Source organism: Castanea sativa, chromosome 7 (genome assembly GCF_040712315.1).
Source record: "Castanea sativa cultivar Marrone di Chiusa Pesio chromosome 7, ASM4071231v1".
NCBI classification, from domain to species: Eukaryota; Viridiplantae; Streptophyta; class Magnoliopsida; order Fagales; family Fagaceae; genus Castanea; species Castanea sativa.
In genome coordinates this window covers 45,248,992-45,264,711 of record NC_134019.1, presented here as the reverse complement: position 1 = coordinate 45,264,711, position 15,720 = coordinate 45,248,992, and the positions used below count along the sequence as shown (strand labels likewise).

Sequence of the window (15,720 nt, the reverse complement as noted above, 5' to 3'; positions counted from 1 at the left end):
TTTAAAATCCAACTTTTAGTATATTAACATATGATACTATACTTAATACAAATATTTTGATGGAAATGAATGTGTTTAATCCTAGGATATCTTAACCTAGTGATGACCTATATATTGTATAAATTGTAATCATTATAGAGCAAGATACCATGACCTAAAACCACATTGTAGGCAAAGGTATCACAGGTGCAATCTTTCACACACGTAATTAATACTGGCCACATACTTCAAAAAATAAATTATACCTTATCACACTAACCCAAATGCAAAACCCTTTTAAAAAGTAATTGAATATCCACTAATAAAGACTCATAGGATCCTGTTAGCTTTTAAAATAATGCGTCACATGAAACAAAAAAGAAAAGCACAAAAAGGATACATGACTTTGAAACTTGAGCAAAGACTTATGATTGAGTGGGAATGGCTATTTGTAGGAAACATAATGAAAAGAATTGATTTCCACACCAAATGGATTAAGCTTATAAATGGAAGGTCTCACCAAAGTTTCTTACTCTGTATTAAAAAACAGAGAGCCAAAGTGTCTTACTCTGTATTAAAAAACAGAGAGCCAAAGGGTTTTATCAAACCGTCTTGGGGACCAGTAAAAGGACCCTCTATCACCATTTTTTTTGTATTTTTAATTAGATGTTGGACTCTGAACAAAGTATAGCCCCAGAGCTAATACACATGTGCTTCAAGGTCAAGGAACCATGTGGCACTGTTAGTATGCCCGAAGATCTTGGCAGAGGACCCCAATTTTTTGATGTCAAAAGTTGAAATTATTGTAGGATGTAATCATTTCTTCTTAATAACTTAATAGTTAGAGACGAAAGATTTGAATGTCGTAACCATTTTTTCTTAATAACTTGATAGTTAGAGGCGAAAGATTTGAACCTGGACATATTTATTGAAATATCAGAAATTGCAGGGTTGTTTTACTCCCAAAAAAAAAAAAATTGCAGGGCTGTTAGCTATTGTACGACATACCTTGACTTTGCTAAATGTGTGAATGAAAGATTTCCTTTTCATATTAAGTGTGAGTTTCGATAGCGCGTTTGCTTGTTTTCACTGGTGGTTGTGTTTTTTGTGTGGATCCTGTGTATTATTCACAAGACTCACAAGTACAGATTTTAACAAATTTTTCTTTAAAATTGAGTCCTACGGTACTATTTACATATTTAAAAATTATTTTGTTACAGCATTTTCAGTTTTTAATAATAGGCGATATTCAAACAGACCATAAATATGAATGAATAATTTTCCTTTTTTATTTTTCAAAAAAAGTAGCCACAATATAAATCACCTTTATACGCGGAAAAAGATTACAAAGGTGCAGTGACGCCGCTAGTTACATCACTAGCATCACGTCATAATGGAGGTGTAATCCTGGTCACAGACCCTTCATGAAATACTCGGTTGTGAGGGCTTCCTAGATGGCACTATTATATAATAAAACAACGCTTTATTACACAAATTTACACAAAATTTTCAATTTGGATTTCAATTGTCTGTTCGCATGTATGTGTAAATGCGTATGTAACCACCTTTATTCATAAAACAAGAGCAATATTTTCTAGATTTAGACCCCTTGCAAATTTACTTAAAAAAAAAAAGTTATGAAAAGTAAAAGATTTAAAAAAAATAAAATAATGTGAAAAGATTAAAAAACAATCTCGTGGGTTGAAAATTTGAGAGTAAATTTTTTTAACTATGGTTGGGTGGATTTTAGGGAGGATGGAAAAAAAGAAAAAAGTGGAAAATAGGAGAGAAAGTGGGTGGTAATTGTGTTTGGTTGGAAGGGAGATGGGGAGAGAAAAGTAGTGAGACTCAACTGTTTTCTCTTCGAACCCATCAAAATTCAATTTTCACAAAATTGTGAGAAAATGGGAGTAAAAAGGGGAAGATGTGTGTTGGACAAAATTGTTTTGGTGGATAAAATTTCTTCTTGTTTGCACTTTGCACAATATGTTCACATTGGTTCATTTTGTTTGTTTTTATCTTTTTTTCTTTTTAAATTATCCTTTTGGCATTTGCTTATTTTATAAATTAAAAATAAATAAATTTGAAGTGTCCATACAATTTTTTATAATAATAAATATGTTACTTTTTGTTTATATATTTAGTAAAGACATAATGGTAAATTTATACTAACTTTATTTTCTATCTTCTCATTTTTCATCTCAACCACACAAAAAAGTTTTTCATTCCTCCATTTTTCTACTTCTCCAACCAAACACAAATGAAGGAAAACTAAGGGTCTATTTGGTAATGTTGTTCTAATAACGTTATTTGTGTTTTTTGAAAATACGTGTGGGTGAAAAAGTATGTGAAAATGCGTATAATGTTATTTAAACAATAAAAATTATTGTTTAAACAACGGTAACGAGTCTTAAATCTTTTCTATTCTCTCACTTTTCCATCCCTTCCAATTTTATATCTTTCTATTTTTCCATCTTCCTAACCAAATCATAGTTATTAGATAAGAATTATATACTATCGATCCATAATTATTTCCTAAAAATAAAGAAAGATTTATTTAAGAAAGGCAGAATGTACCACTGTACTCCGTACAAGAGCTCCACCAAGACCCGTAGTCATTATATATATACCACCAACCATCAGCTTTATATTTGTAAAACCCACACCTAATATTTTCAACATAACTTTTGAACTAGAGCAGAGGAGGGTAGCCATGACAGAAATGGTAGAACCATATTATAGAAAAGTTATGCCTCTCCCAGCTTCACCTTCCAATACCAAAACCCTGGGAGAGCTAATGCAAATGATAATCATTATAGATAGTGATCCCTCAAAAGATGTTACTACATCTGCAAGTTTGCAAGGTTATCAGCACAATCCACAGGAAGCTTGGCTTCCCATCACTGAGTCCAGGAATGGCAACACCTTTTTTGCAGCGTTTCATTTACTCTGTTCAGGAATTGGATTGCAAGCTCTCTTGCTTCCTGTTGCATTTGCCATACTTGGATGGTAAGCTATCTTTTGCAATGATTTAAGTTGTCATGATTAAGTTCAATTTTGCTTAACTAATAAAGTCATTAATTGTTCATAAATCCAAAGAGAAAAGGATGGGTTATGAAATGAGAATTTCATGACTAACTAAAATCAAGCTCCTACAGACGTGTAGACTTGGAAAGTTTAAGGTCATTTTCTTTCCATGTGTATGATAGAGAATTGTTAATTGCATTTTACCCTTATATGGTTTGGTCAATTTGTCAATTCAAACTTTGGAAAACAATTACATTTCATTAATATATGATGTTTATTTGTATCTACTTTTAGACTTTAGTTACTGAATTTAATCGGATTCTCAAAAAAAAGTTACTGAATTTAATCTATTCAAGTTATAATATAAAATTGCCATTTGTTTTTCAATTTAAAATCCAAATGATCCCTTTTAGGAGACAATTTATGGTCTCAGTACAGAAAGAAATGGAATGTTTGAGTACCCGAAGGCTAAAAATTGATCTGTTATGCACACAAAAAATAAAATAAAATAAAAATTAACTGATCTGATAAATAGCTAGGTTGGCTTAACTACTTGGGAAAAAAAAAAAACTTCTTTCTTATTTATTTTATTAAATAATCAGTCAGGCTTAACCTTTTAGACTTGATGTAAAGGCAAGCTTATTCTCAAAATATGACCATATAACTTGGGAAAAATAAAAAAACTTCTTTATTATTTATTTATTAAACAATCAATCAACCTCAACCTTTTAGACTTGATGTAAAGGCAAGCTTATGCTCAAAATATGACATTATATTTGGGAGGAAGCTTAGATGTGCAACTAATAGATAACCATGCAATACACAAAAAAGTTTATCAAATTATGATTTTTTTCCCTTTATTTTACTATTTACTTTTCTTTTTTCTTAGGATTCTTTTACTATTTGTCCAACTATGAAATTTGATAATTATATTAGTTACTAATAAAAATTTATTATAATTGTGTTAATAAATAAAACTATCTATTTTATCATATAAAGAAAGTATAGCGTAAGTTGTTAAGCTAAAATTATCATAAAATATTAAAACCATTCATCCATGGTACAAGATTTTATAGTTTTTCCCCCCATTTATGACCAAAAAAAAAAATATACATTGCTCTTTGCTTACTTTTCTAAAGATCTGAGACACTTTCACAGTTTCACGTGATACTCATTTTCCTTCCTTTAAAGAAAGAATCAAAAAGGCCTCCCTTTAATTAAAGAACAAGGAACTGCGTGTTCCATGTTATTTCCCTGTTGACTCCGTGTCGGAATCTGTGGACCTTATTAATTAACGTCGGCGCGTTTATATAATTTTTATGTTCATTTATAGTACTATTAGGGCAAGAAATATATATATATTGTTCACATTTTTCAACAATGACTTCAAAATTATATATGAGAACAGAATCTTGGAAACTTTTTCAATATAGTAACGTCACAATCTTCCACGTGAATATATATATAATAAGTCTTTCCCATTTCCCATGTGAGTTTAATTAATATTAATAAAATCTAATATTTTTCGAAGAGTTTGAAAATTAACTTTTCCAAAAGATTGGGAGTAACATAGTATATAATAATTTCCTCAACAAAAAAAAAAAAAAAAGTATATAATAATCTTTTCCAAATTCTTTTGTAAAAATAAGAGTTTTATGCCTCAATAATATTATCTAAAAAGTAAATTTTATTTTTCTTAATTAGATTCATATTTAATAACAATTATATATTTAAATTTAATTAAAGTATTTAAAGTACAACGTCTAAGAATCTGGTTTGTCCTTATATGAGAATAATAAAGAACTTTGTTTTTAGATACTAATAATTATTTCAGTATCATGATATATTCTCTCCTCTGTTTTTCTCTTCTCTCATTGAATTATCAGTAACACATTGTCCAAAATTGTCAAATCATGGATACACAAGTTGACATCCAACAACCATTTGACTTTTCAACATTAGAAATTCATATAGAGAAACATATAACTTTAAAGTTTGTTGATCTTATTTGCATTTTTTTGAACCAAATTCATTCATTGAACATGTAACTTCTATTTGATTATCTCTGATCCATGCTATTGCATAAACAGCTTGAAGAAAACTAGAAAAGTCCTATCATATGATTTATGTTCATAAGATTGAGGAAATTTTAAAACTTATTTCACAATAATTGTGTTGGCAAGATTTACTCATTCTCAATTGGGTCTATCACTAACATTAATGTTTTACCTACCTACCAATAACAATTTGTCACTTCAACAATTGTGAAAAAAAATTTGTGCTCTTAATCTTATTGTAATTTCATTGGTTGCAGGGCATGGGGTATAATATGTTTGTCACTAGCATTTGCGTGGCAGCTCCATACCATATGTATTCTTGTTCGACTCCATGAATCAGTTCCTGGAATCCGCTACAGTAGATACATGCACCTTGCAATAGTTTCTTTTGGTTAGTACAAAACCCCTATTGTTGTTGTTGTTGTTGTTGTTGTTTTACCTTTTGTTTATAAATATTCTAAAAGCACAAGATAAAATATATTTAATATTTTATTAGATTATATTTTATTTTCTAAACTTTTATTTTTTAAAAGTCAAATTGTAATTGTTTTTTATTTTATTTATTTTATAAGTTACACATGCACTCAATAAGTCTTGATCTAATAACTTCATGTTTTCACCATCGAATACTTATAAGGGGAGTAGGTGCCAATTGATCAATTATAGCTCATTAGCATGAAAATATCAAGAAAAATAGAACCCAACCACAATATATTTTGTGTAAAAGCCAATAAATTGTTGAAAAGTATATTTCTCCTTTTGAAAAGTATTATACATTATAATTCATAATTGAATATTTATTATTATTATTATTATATCGTACAAGGCTCATTTTTTCATGATCCTTTAACTTGTGGGTTGTTATTATTTTTATCTCAATAAAAAATACATTTTTTTAATAATTATCTTGATTATATATAATGATTAGTACATAATAAAAATAGTTTCTTTTTAAATAATATTATATATATATATATATATAAAGTAAAATCTATATTTGATATTTCACAATTTACTACTTTAACAACATGGGAGACAAGTTTAAATTGTATTCTCATTTCCCTAGTTAACATTCAATTGCATTTGTTCTAATTATGTGTTGCAAAGTTCTCACAACTTACTAAATTTAACAAGAAGCGGGACTAATACAAAATGTGTTCCCCAATTAACATTCAATAAAATTAGGCCAAATGACAAAGGTCTTACCCATAATGCATAGGAGGGTGATAATATGTTAATATATACAACACCAACGTCTTAGTCCTAAATTTTTGGATCGGTTATGGATACTCAATAAATTAGTTAAGATCAATGACATGTTTTCTCTTCCTCAATTCCATACTATCTTAAGTCATAATTTATTACTATATGCAGGTCCAAAACTAGGGAAGTTGCTTGCCCTATTCCCTGTATTATACAATTCAGGGGGTACATGTATCATTCTAATTATTACTGGAGGTAGGACGCTAGACCTCATATTCAAAACCCTATGTGATCGTGATGCCATGTGTCATGCTAAATCATTGACAAACACAGAGTGGTTCTTGGTGTTCACATGCTTAGCAATACTTATAGCCCAACTACCAAACCTGAACTCTGTAGCTTGGGTGTCTTTAATTGGGGCCATCACAGTTGTTCTATATTCTACTTTGATTTGGGCTCTCTCAATTACCAAAGATAGGCCAATAGACATATCCTACGGTCAATCTAACAGATTGAAATCTAACATGGAAAAATTTAGCGATGTGGTGAATGCGCTTGGGATCATTGCCCTTGCATTCAAAGGACATAATGTTATTCTCGAGATACAGGTTAGAATCTCTAACATCCTTTCTACTTTTTCTTTTCAGCTCCCAATGATAGTTTAATGTTGTTCATGTTAGTGATTTGAACTCCACCTCTTCATCTCTCAATATTTATCTAACAAAAAAAATCCTTTTCCTTTTCAAAAAGTTTAGAATTACACCTTTTTTTTTGGTTTTAGGGTAAACAATGGTTTATGAATACATTATTTGCATAACATTTCTTAACCTGTCAAATTGGTAATTTGTAATTAGTGCGTGAAAATAATTTTTTTTATGCACGAGTCCATGTGAAAATGATGTTAGACAAATTATAATTTTAGTGAAAAGTGTGTTATACCATATATAGCTCTTTGCTTTGGGGTAAGATACGCTTCAATAGTTGTGAGCTAATAAAGTCAAGGTTTGTGCCTTCACCCAACTTTAGGATCCAACATGAGAGTATCCAACTATGTAAGAAAGCTGAGCCCAGCCCAAACTCGCGACCCTTTTAGATTCAATAGAACTTGGACATGTGAAAATCCTAAAATATGAAATTCTATATAAGGATTTGTACTCATGCAACAATTTTTTTATTTGAGTACTCACACAACACTTCAATCTTAAAGCTTGGAAAAGATGTCTAAGAGATTTTGCATTTCACAAAGAAACTAATAAGAGATTTTGAACTTATACCTTATGAGAAATATATACACATACACACACCCTCTCACTAGAAATCTACCATTCAAGTGAAAGCAGGGAGGAGTCTGCCCTATATAATAGTGATGCACTACTATAAAAACAAACCAAACTATGCTTTAAAAGAATAGATATATTTGTCATCTCGATTTGAATGTAATTTTAAGTTAAAATGTCATTAATTTTGCAGGGAACATTGCCTTCAAGTCCAAAACAAACATCCTATAAGTCAATGTGCACAGGGGTGACAATATCATACATAGTAATCGCTATGTGCCAATATCCCCTTGCAATAGGTGGATTTTGGGCTTACGGAAACAAGGTAAGCAAATCTTTTTTTTTTTTTTTTTGAACTTATTGAAATTTGTTATATACTTTCCTAAGAAAGAGATTTATTTAAATCATCATGATTTTTTCATCAGTCAAACAAGTTCGTGTTTGAGACTGGTTTAAAAATGCACTTTTAGAATATAAATATTTTAAAAAGGGAAATTTAAAAAATCCCACTTCTTTTTAGGTATAGACGTATTTTTTTCTCAAACAATCCATTTATAAAAAATGTCAAAATGAAAAAACACCACTGAGGTTTAGGTCAATTGAAAATGTTAGTGTACATTTAATTTGAATTTCAAACCCTTGGGGTATTACATTTATATCCAAATTGACCCCTATGTTAAACTTTTATCTGTTTCAGCAATTCATTTCTTTTTCTTTTTTCTTTTTTTCTTCTTTTGAGATAAGAGATAGAAGCAATTTATTTCTTAACCCTCTCTCTCTTTGCCTACCTCTCCCATTTGCGCTATTTCCCTCCCCTTGTTCCCTGGGGTGGCACTGGACGTTGGGCTTGGGCCCAACTAGACCCAAGGAACGGTCCTTCCACTATGGTCTACTTTGTTGTCAAATTGAGGTTAAAGGGTATTGAAATTTTTAATTGCTTTGGGGTGTCCTGAACTTACGAATTGATAGTTTGGAAATTGGAGATAGATGATTTTGTTCCGACTAAAATGCTTGAATTTGGTGAAATTGGAGATAAATAATTTTGTATCACTTTTATTTTAAAATGATTTTTTTTAATAATAAATGTGATCACATACAAGACACGTGATTACAATTCATTCCTCAGATATATGAAAGTTTGACATAAAGTTTAGTTTGGATACTTCTAAGATCTTAAGGGACTAAAAATTGAAATTGATAGTGCAAAGAATGTGTTAATTTGGATACTTGTAAGACTTTTATTTTTTTTTCATTATTATTTTTATTATTAATATTTTTTTCTTATTTATTTATTTATTTATGAATGACAGGTACCGTATAGTGGAGGACAAGGATTGTTGACTGCATTTTCACAAATCCACGGGCCAAACACCTCGAAGTTAATTATGACCTCAATTTACCTACTAGTATTGGTGAACTGTTTATGTACATTCCAAGTTTACGCCATGGTTGTTTTTGACAACTTGGAAGTTAGATACACAAGCAAGAAAAATCAGCAATGCCCAAGATGGGTTCGCACATGCCTTCGCATTTTCTATGGAGGGTTGGCTTTCTTTCTTTCTGTGACTTTCCCATTTTTGGGAAGCCTAGCACCTTTAGTTGGAGGTGCTACATTGCCTTTAACTTTTGCTTATCCATGTTTCATGTGGATTGCAATGAAGAAACCTCGACCAAATGGTTTGGTTTGGTTTATAAACATGGGTTTAGGTTGCTTTGGCATTGTCTTGACTGTTTTAATAGTTATTGCAGCGGCTTGGACCTTAGCTTTCAAAGGCCTAAAAGCCAACTTCTACAAGCCTTAATGACAGATAACATAAGCAAGAAATTAAACCAATAACCATTTTGAATGAATATATGGTCCTCAGGGAATTACTTATTCGATTGGCCGTCATGTGTTAACTGTTGTTTTATATACAAGTATATACAAGATACGTTGTAATATATTATGTTGAAAATGGAGAGAGTACCGTTTGCATAAGATGATGAGCAAGAGGTCAATTTGTTTTTTTAAGGGGTTTAACTCCTTATTAATTCAAGTTCGAGAAATTGTTATAATGCTTTCTGAAAGTTAAAATCAATTAAATACTGATTCGTGTTCATTTTGTAACTACATTTCACAATTTTTATTGAAATTCACAAGAATTCTCTCAAGATCACTACTTGTAGAATACTTGACTTAGATGTATATTGGGAACATATTCACAATAAGCTTGTAGTATATTTTGTGTGGGGTAAAATTTGTCTATGGATAGTGAAGTGTTAGCATCTCTAAGCCTTGTTTTTGTCCAACTATTTAATCTTATTCCTTAATTGTATTTTATACATATTCCCAACATTAATATCAAGAAAGGTTGAAACTACAATCTTGCATTAAAGAGTCTTGTACAAAGTTGTCAATACCATATTTCAGTACGAATTAATATTAGTGTACAATTTCAATATTACCATAATTTATATAAATAGAATACATATTTTAATTCATAACAATCGAATTATATATATATATATATATATATATATATATATATATATATATATATATATATATATATATATATATATATACTCACGATTCTCTGTTACTCCCATAATTGATTTTCTTTTTTTATTCCTCCTACTAATGTAATTTTTGATAGAATGAATGTGTTTTAATTAATCCTACGATATGTTAACCTAGTGATGACTTATATATTGTATAAATTATAATCATTAAAATGTAAGATACCATGAGCTATTGAAGCAAGCAAAAAAAAGAAGAACACAATCAAATCCCCCGACCTTATACGCAAAGGTCTGCGTCACAGATGCAAGTGCAATCTTGCACGCACTTAACTAATACTGGCCCCATAAAGGATCTAGTATTAGGGTATGAAATGAGTGGGAGTTAACTTCTCTCCCACCTCTGTGTGGGTTTTTCCTCCACCTCAGTGTGGCCTTCTCCACCACCCAGTGTGGCTATTCTCCACCCCTGTGTGGCGCGCCTCCACCACCAGCGTGTGGGACTTCTCTACCCACTCTTATTGTGGGTCCTTTCCTTAACTATCTGCATTTCCCTAAATCTAAACCCAAATTTCAATATTCACCAACCATCTACCTATCCCATAATTTACACAAATAGCTTTATACTTTGGACTAGCTGGATTCGGTGTGGGTATATGGTGAATGATTCTTCAGTCCTCAAAAATTTCACGGAAGTGGGTAACTTTTTGAATTGGACCAATTTCTGTTCTGTAACTGGTAAAAGCCCTGTTTCTCTAACTCTCAGTGTATTAATCTTTGAATATTTTGTGGTTGTTGGGGTTTTTATTTCTTGCTCTTCACTATGTGGCTTTAATTGTATATGGGTCGTTGTCATGAGGATCCTAGGATGGAATTGTCGAGGCATCTGCAATGCCTCAATAGTTCGAGCCCTAAAGGCTCAAATAAAAGGGTCCAAACCAGATTTTGTGTTCCTTAGTGAGACGAAAGCTAATGAGACACGTATGGAAGAGGTTAAAGATTCTATCGGATTTTCAAGTAAACTAGTTGTTGATGCAAAAGGTAAAGCGGGTGGGCTTTGTTTGATGTGGAAGTGGGGTGTAAACATAGAAGTTGAGGAATTCAATAAAAATCTTTTGGCTGTTAAAATAAAAGAAGCTTTGTACGGACTGCCATATCCCGCAAAGAAGAGGAAAGCTTGGGAAAATCTTTGTGCTATCCTTGAATCCTTCCAAGGCCCATGGGTTTGCTTGGGAGAATTTAATTACATAGTAAATGCTGAAGAGAAGTATGGGGGAGTTAAAGGTGGAACTTCAGCACCTAATTACTTAAAGGAGATGATGTTTGATCTTGGAGCAATTGATCTGGGGTACTCAGGAAATAAGTTTACTTGGGCTAAAGGAAGATGGGGAAGTGCTGCAATTAAGGAAAGACTAGATAGGGGATTAGCTAGCATATCTTGGAGGCTAGTCTTCCCGAAAGCATCTGTTCAACACTTAAAGGCATTAAACTCAGATCATCTGCCTATCTTTTTAGACACAAACCCAGATGATTGCTTCAGCCCTCGTCCTTTTCACTTTGAAGCTGCTTGGATTCGGGATGAGAGGTGCCAAGAAGTGATTGAATAGGCTTGGAATATAGAAGTGTGGTGTTCTCAGCTATGTAGACTTTGCAATAAACAAGATCCTACCAGAGAAGCACTTTGTAAGTGGAATAAGGAAATTTTTGGCAACATACAAACTCGGATAAGCTCATTGATGCAAAAATTAAAGGAAATTCAAGGAAATCCAAGCTCTGAAGAGAATAATAGATTGGAGACAAGTCTGCAAAATGAGCTAAATGAATGGCTTTATAGAAGTGAGGTTCTATAGAGGTAAAAATCTAGAGAATTGTGGTTGAAAGAAGGGGATAAGAACTCCAGGTTCTTCCACTTATCAACAATTGTTCGTAGAAGAAGAAATATTATAGAGGCAGTCAAGAATAATGCTAGGAATTGGGTCACATATACTAAGGAAATAATGAATGTTTTTCTGGAAAATTTTAAGATATTATTCAGTGAAGAAGAGGTTGAAAATCCTCAGCAACTGGATGATCTTGTCAGCCTTGCATCTCAGTTGTGGAGAACCAATTGTTATGTAGTATACCCTCTCCAAAAGACATCAAGAATACGTTGTTTCAGATGAGTGACCTCAAGGCTCCTGGACCCGATGGTTTTCCTGTTTTGTTTTACAAAGAATTTTGGTCAATAGTGGGGGAAACAGTGATAAACGCAGTGACCTCATTTTTTGAAGTTGGTAGGCTACCAAGTGAGGTAAATAAATCGTTAATAGTCCTTATACCCAAAACTGATAACCCTTGTTCTTTCAATAATTATAGACCTATCGGTTTATGTAATGTTGTTTACAAAATTATCTCTAAGTTGTTAGTGTCTAAGTTGAGGACTGTTTTACATAAGCTTATATCCCCTTGTCAGTCAGCTTTTATTCATAATAGATGGATTGCTGAGAACCAGGTTATTGTCCAAGAGATGTTACATAGTTTTAAAGCAAGGAAAATGAAGGAGGGTTTAATGACAATAAAGCTAGATCTTTAGAAAGCCTATGACAGAGTTAATTGGAGTTTCATTAAAGTGGTGTTGATCAAGTTTGGTTTTAATGAGGTCTTTATCAATTGGATCATGGAATGCATCACATTAGTTTCTTTTGAGGTGTTGATAAATGGTGGCAAGTCTTAAGCCGAAAAGAGGGTTGAGACAAGGAGATCCGTTATCCCCATATATCTTTATATTGGGGCAAGAGATTCTCTCAAGGCTATTGGAGAAAGAGTTTAGATGCCATAACATTAGTGGTGTAAAAGCTAGCGTCGGAGGGCCTGCCATTACTCATGTGATGTATGCTGATGACATAGTTTTGTTTTCAAAGGCTTGTAGGAGAGTAGCCGCTATCATCAATCATTGCCTTGAAACATACTGTAGTTGGTCTGGCCAAAGCTTAAATAGAAGTAAATCTGGTGTGTTTTTCTCCAAACAGTGTCAGAAACAAAAGTGCAAAGAAATTAAACAAATACTTAAGATGAAAGGGCTCAAGAAAGACTCTATATATTTAGGTGCACCATTGTTTCTATCTAAAGCACCTTCAAAGGACTTTAAATTTCTGCAAGACAGACTTGAAGCAAGGCTGATGGGATGGCGTAGTAAATGTTTATCTTGGGCAGGAAGAAGTACTCTCATAAAGTCTATGGCTCAGGCCATTCCCACTTACTCCATGTCTACTTTCAATGTACCTGATTAGATTTGTGATAAACTGGATGCAGCAACTAGAAGATTTTTGTGGAGGCCAAAAAAGGTTGAAGGGAGATTCGTAGCTTGGAGGGCTTGGGATAAGTTGTGCCAACCAAAGTGCCAAGGAGGGTTGGGTTTCAAAAAAGCCAAAGATGTGAATCAAGCCCTATTGGCCAAACTTGCTTGGATGATAGCCACGAAGAGAGATAGCTTATGTATGAGAATACTTAGGGCAAAGTACAAAGTTAGAAATGATTGGCTTCGGAAAAATCCTCTCAAGAGAGCTTCACCGGTGTGGAAAGCAATAGAATGGGCTAAGAAGCTTATTGCAAAAGGGGCTTGTTATTTGATAGGTGATGGTACATCTGTAAATGCTTGGTTAGATCCATGGATCCCTTGGGGTCAAGGGTTCAAACCTAAACCAAAAGATGATAGCATCATCCAGAACCCTTTGATGGTATCACAATTAATTGATGCAAGTTGTCGTAGTTGGAAAATCAACCTTTGACCCAACTTCTGTCCAAGCAATTATCCAGATCCAAATCCCTTTGAGCCCAAGACCAGACAAGCTTATTTGGGTTCTAGACCAAAAGGGCAACTTCTCTGTTAAGTCAGCCCATAGAGCATCCCATGATCAATCTCCAAACAATGCTCCATATGATGTGCCTTGGCAGAAATTGTGGAGGCTGAGAGCTCTAGAAAGAACAAAAATGCTATTGTGGAGGATAGGACAAAATGCTATCCCAACGAAAGAAAACATTGTGCTGAGGATTGGTGAAGGTGATCCTAACTGCGTGTTATGTGGTGACAGTGTAGAAAGTTGCTACCATCTATTTTTTAAGTGCAATGTTGCCAGGGCATTGTGGTTTGCTAGCTGTGATGGACTGAGATCGGATTCCATACCGATATCCACTAATGTGGATATTGTCAAATTCATAGTTAGTCCTAACAACTTTTTGGGGGTGGTAGCAGCAAGGAATAATGAGGATAATGAGCTAGACTCATTAAGAATGTTGATCACTCTAGAAGCAATTTGGTTCATGAGGAATCAGTTATTGCACAATGCTGGCCACATTGACATTATGGAGGCCTCCCAACTTATAAAGAAGAGAACTTTGGAATATGCTAAGACCTTTTCTAAGGAAGAGGCCGTAGCCAAGGACAAGAGCGCAAATGGTTGGGAAGCTCTAGAGGATGGATGGATTAAAATCAATGTGGATGCTGCTGTGACTGAAAATGCTACTGCTTTGGCGGTGGTGGCTAGAAATAAAAATGGAGAGGTGCTTAAAGTTTGGTCTAGAAAGCATGAAGGGTGCTCGCCATTGCTAGCTGAAGCAGCAGCTGTATATTGGGTAATCCAGCTAGCACAAAAGGAAAATTGGCAGCATATCATCATCGAAGGAGATGCGAAGTCTTGTTTTGATCCCCTTACCATACCTAATCTGCAACCTCATTGGTCCATTGCTACTACTATTAGTAATATTCTTGATCTTAGTAACTTCTTTTTGAACTGTAAATTTAGTTGGGTTAGAAGATGTTGCAATAATGCTGCCCATGTGGCTGCAAAGTATGCAATTAGATTTTGTAGAGCTTGGTGTTTTAATATGTATAGTCTTCCTATAGTAATTGCAAATGCTTGTAAGGCTAACAGCCATTGTTTTGCTTGTTGAATGATAATGTTGTTGTTTAGCAACAAAAAAAAAACTAATACTGGCCCCATACTGGCCCTATCAAAAAAAAAAAAAAATTTAATACTGGCCCCATACTTAAAAAATAAAAAATAAAAAAAAAATAAAAAAATAAAAAAAATTTATACCACATCAAGCTAACCCAAAGACAAATCCCTCAAAAAAAAAAATTGAATATTGACCAATAAGACTCATTACATCTTGGTAGTTTTTAAAATAATGCATCACGTAAAACAAAAAAGAAAATATAAAACAGATACACTGCATTAAAACTTGATATGAGTAAGACTTGTGATTGAGTGGAATAGTAATTTGTAAATTAAAAACATGATGGAAATAATTGGTTTCTAGTTTACACACCAAACGGATTAAGCTAAAATTTTCTTACTCTATATTAATAAACAGAGAGTTAAAGAGTTTTATCAAATCATCTAGGGGACCATTCAAATTATCCTCTATCACCCTATTATTATTATTATTATTATTATTATTATTATTATTATGTATTATCCTTGTCTCAAAAAAATAAAATAAATAAATTTGTACAACTCTCAACTCGATTACGGAAAGTCCAAAAACAAACAAAGCATAAAGAGTAATGCTAGAGACACATAAAATAGCACAATTTTTAGAGAGTTATGAATGGTAGAGCTGCAATAGTAAGTCTATGTGGAGACACCTCTCTCTCTCTCTCTCTCTCTCTCTCTGTTAATTCGTTTTTATTGCAAGTT

General features: G+C 32.8%; 2 protein-coding genes across 2 annotated transcripts; both read left to right on the top strand.

Moving 5' to 3' along the window:
* The first annotated feature begins 2,659 nt into the window (after positions 1 to 2,659).
* Positions 2,660 to 9,499, top strand: LOC142605365 (lysine histidine transporter-like 8). The gene is made up of 5 exons (XM_075776830.1): positions 2,660 to 2,988; positions 5,321 to 5,454; positions 6,438 to 6,874; positions 7,737 to 7,868; positions 8,854 to 9,499. Exons 1-5 carry the CDS (start codon positions 2,693 to 2,695, stop codon positions 9,343 to 9,345), a joined length of 1,491 nt encoding a protein of 496 aa, XP_075632945.1. The 5' UTR covers positions 2,660 to 2,692; the 3' UTR covers positions 9,346 to 9,499.
* A 4,275-nt stretch (positions 9,500 to 13,774) lies between these two features.
* Positions 13,775 to 14,971, top strand: LOC142644554 (uncharacterized). The gene has a single exon (XM_075819140.1). The coding sequence runs from the start codon at positions 13,775 to 13,777 to the stop codon at positions 14,969 to 14,971; it is 1,197 nt and encodes a 398-aa protein (XP_075675255.1).
* Positions 14,972 to 15,720: the final 749 nt, after the last annotated feature.

Coding starts and splice junctions, on each gene's coding strand:
- LOC142644554 (XM_075819140.1), top strand. CDS start 13,775: ATGCAAGTTGTCGTAGTTGGAAAATCAACCTTTGACCCAACTTCTGTC.
- LOC142605365 (XM_075776830.1), top strand. CDS start 2,693: ATGACAGAAATGGTAGAACCATATTATAGAAAAGTTATGCCTCTCCCA. Junction 2,989..5,320: donor GCATTTGCCATACTTGGATG/GTAAGCTATCTT, acceptor CATTGGTTGCAG/GGCATGGGGTATAATATGTT. Junction 5,455..6,437: donor CCTTGCAATAGTTTCTTTTG/GTTAGTACAAAA, acceptor TACTATATGCAG/GTCCAAAACTAGGGAAGTTG.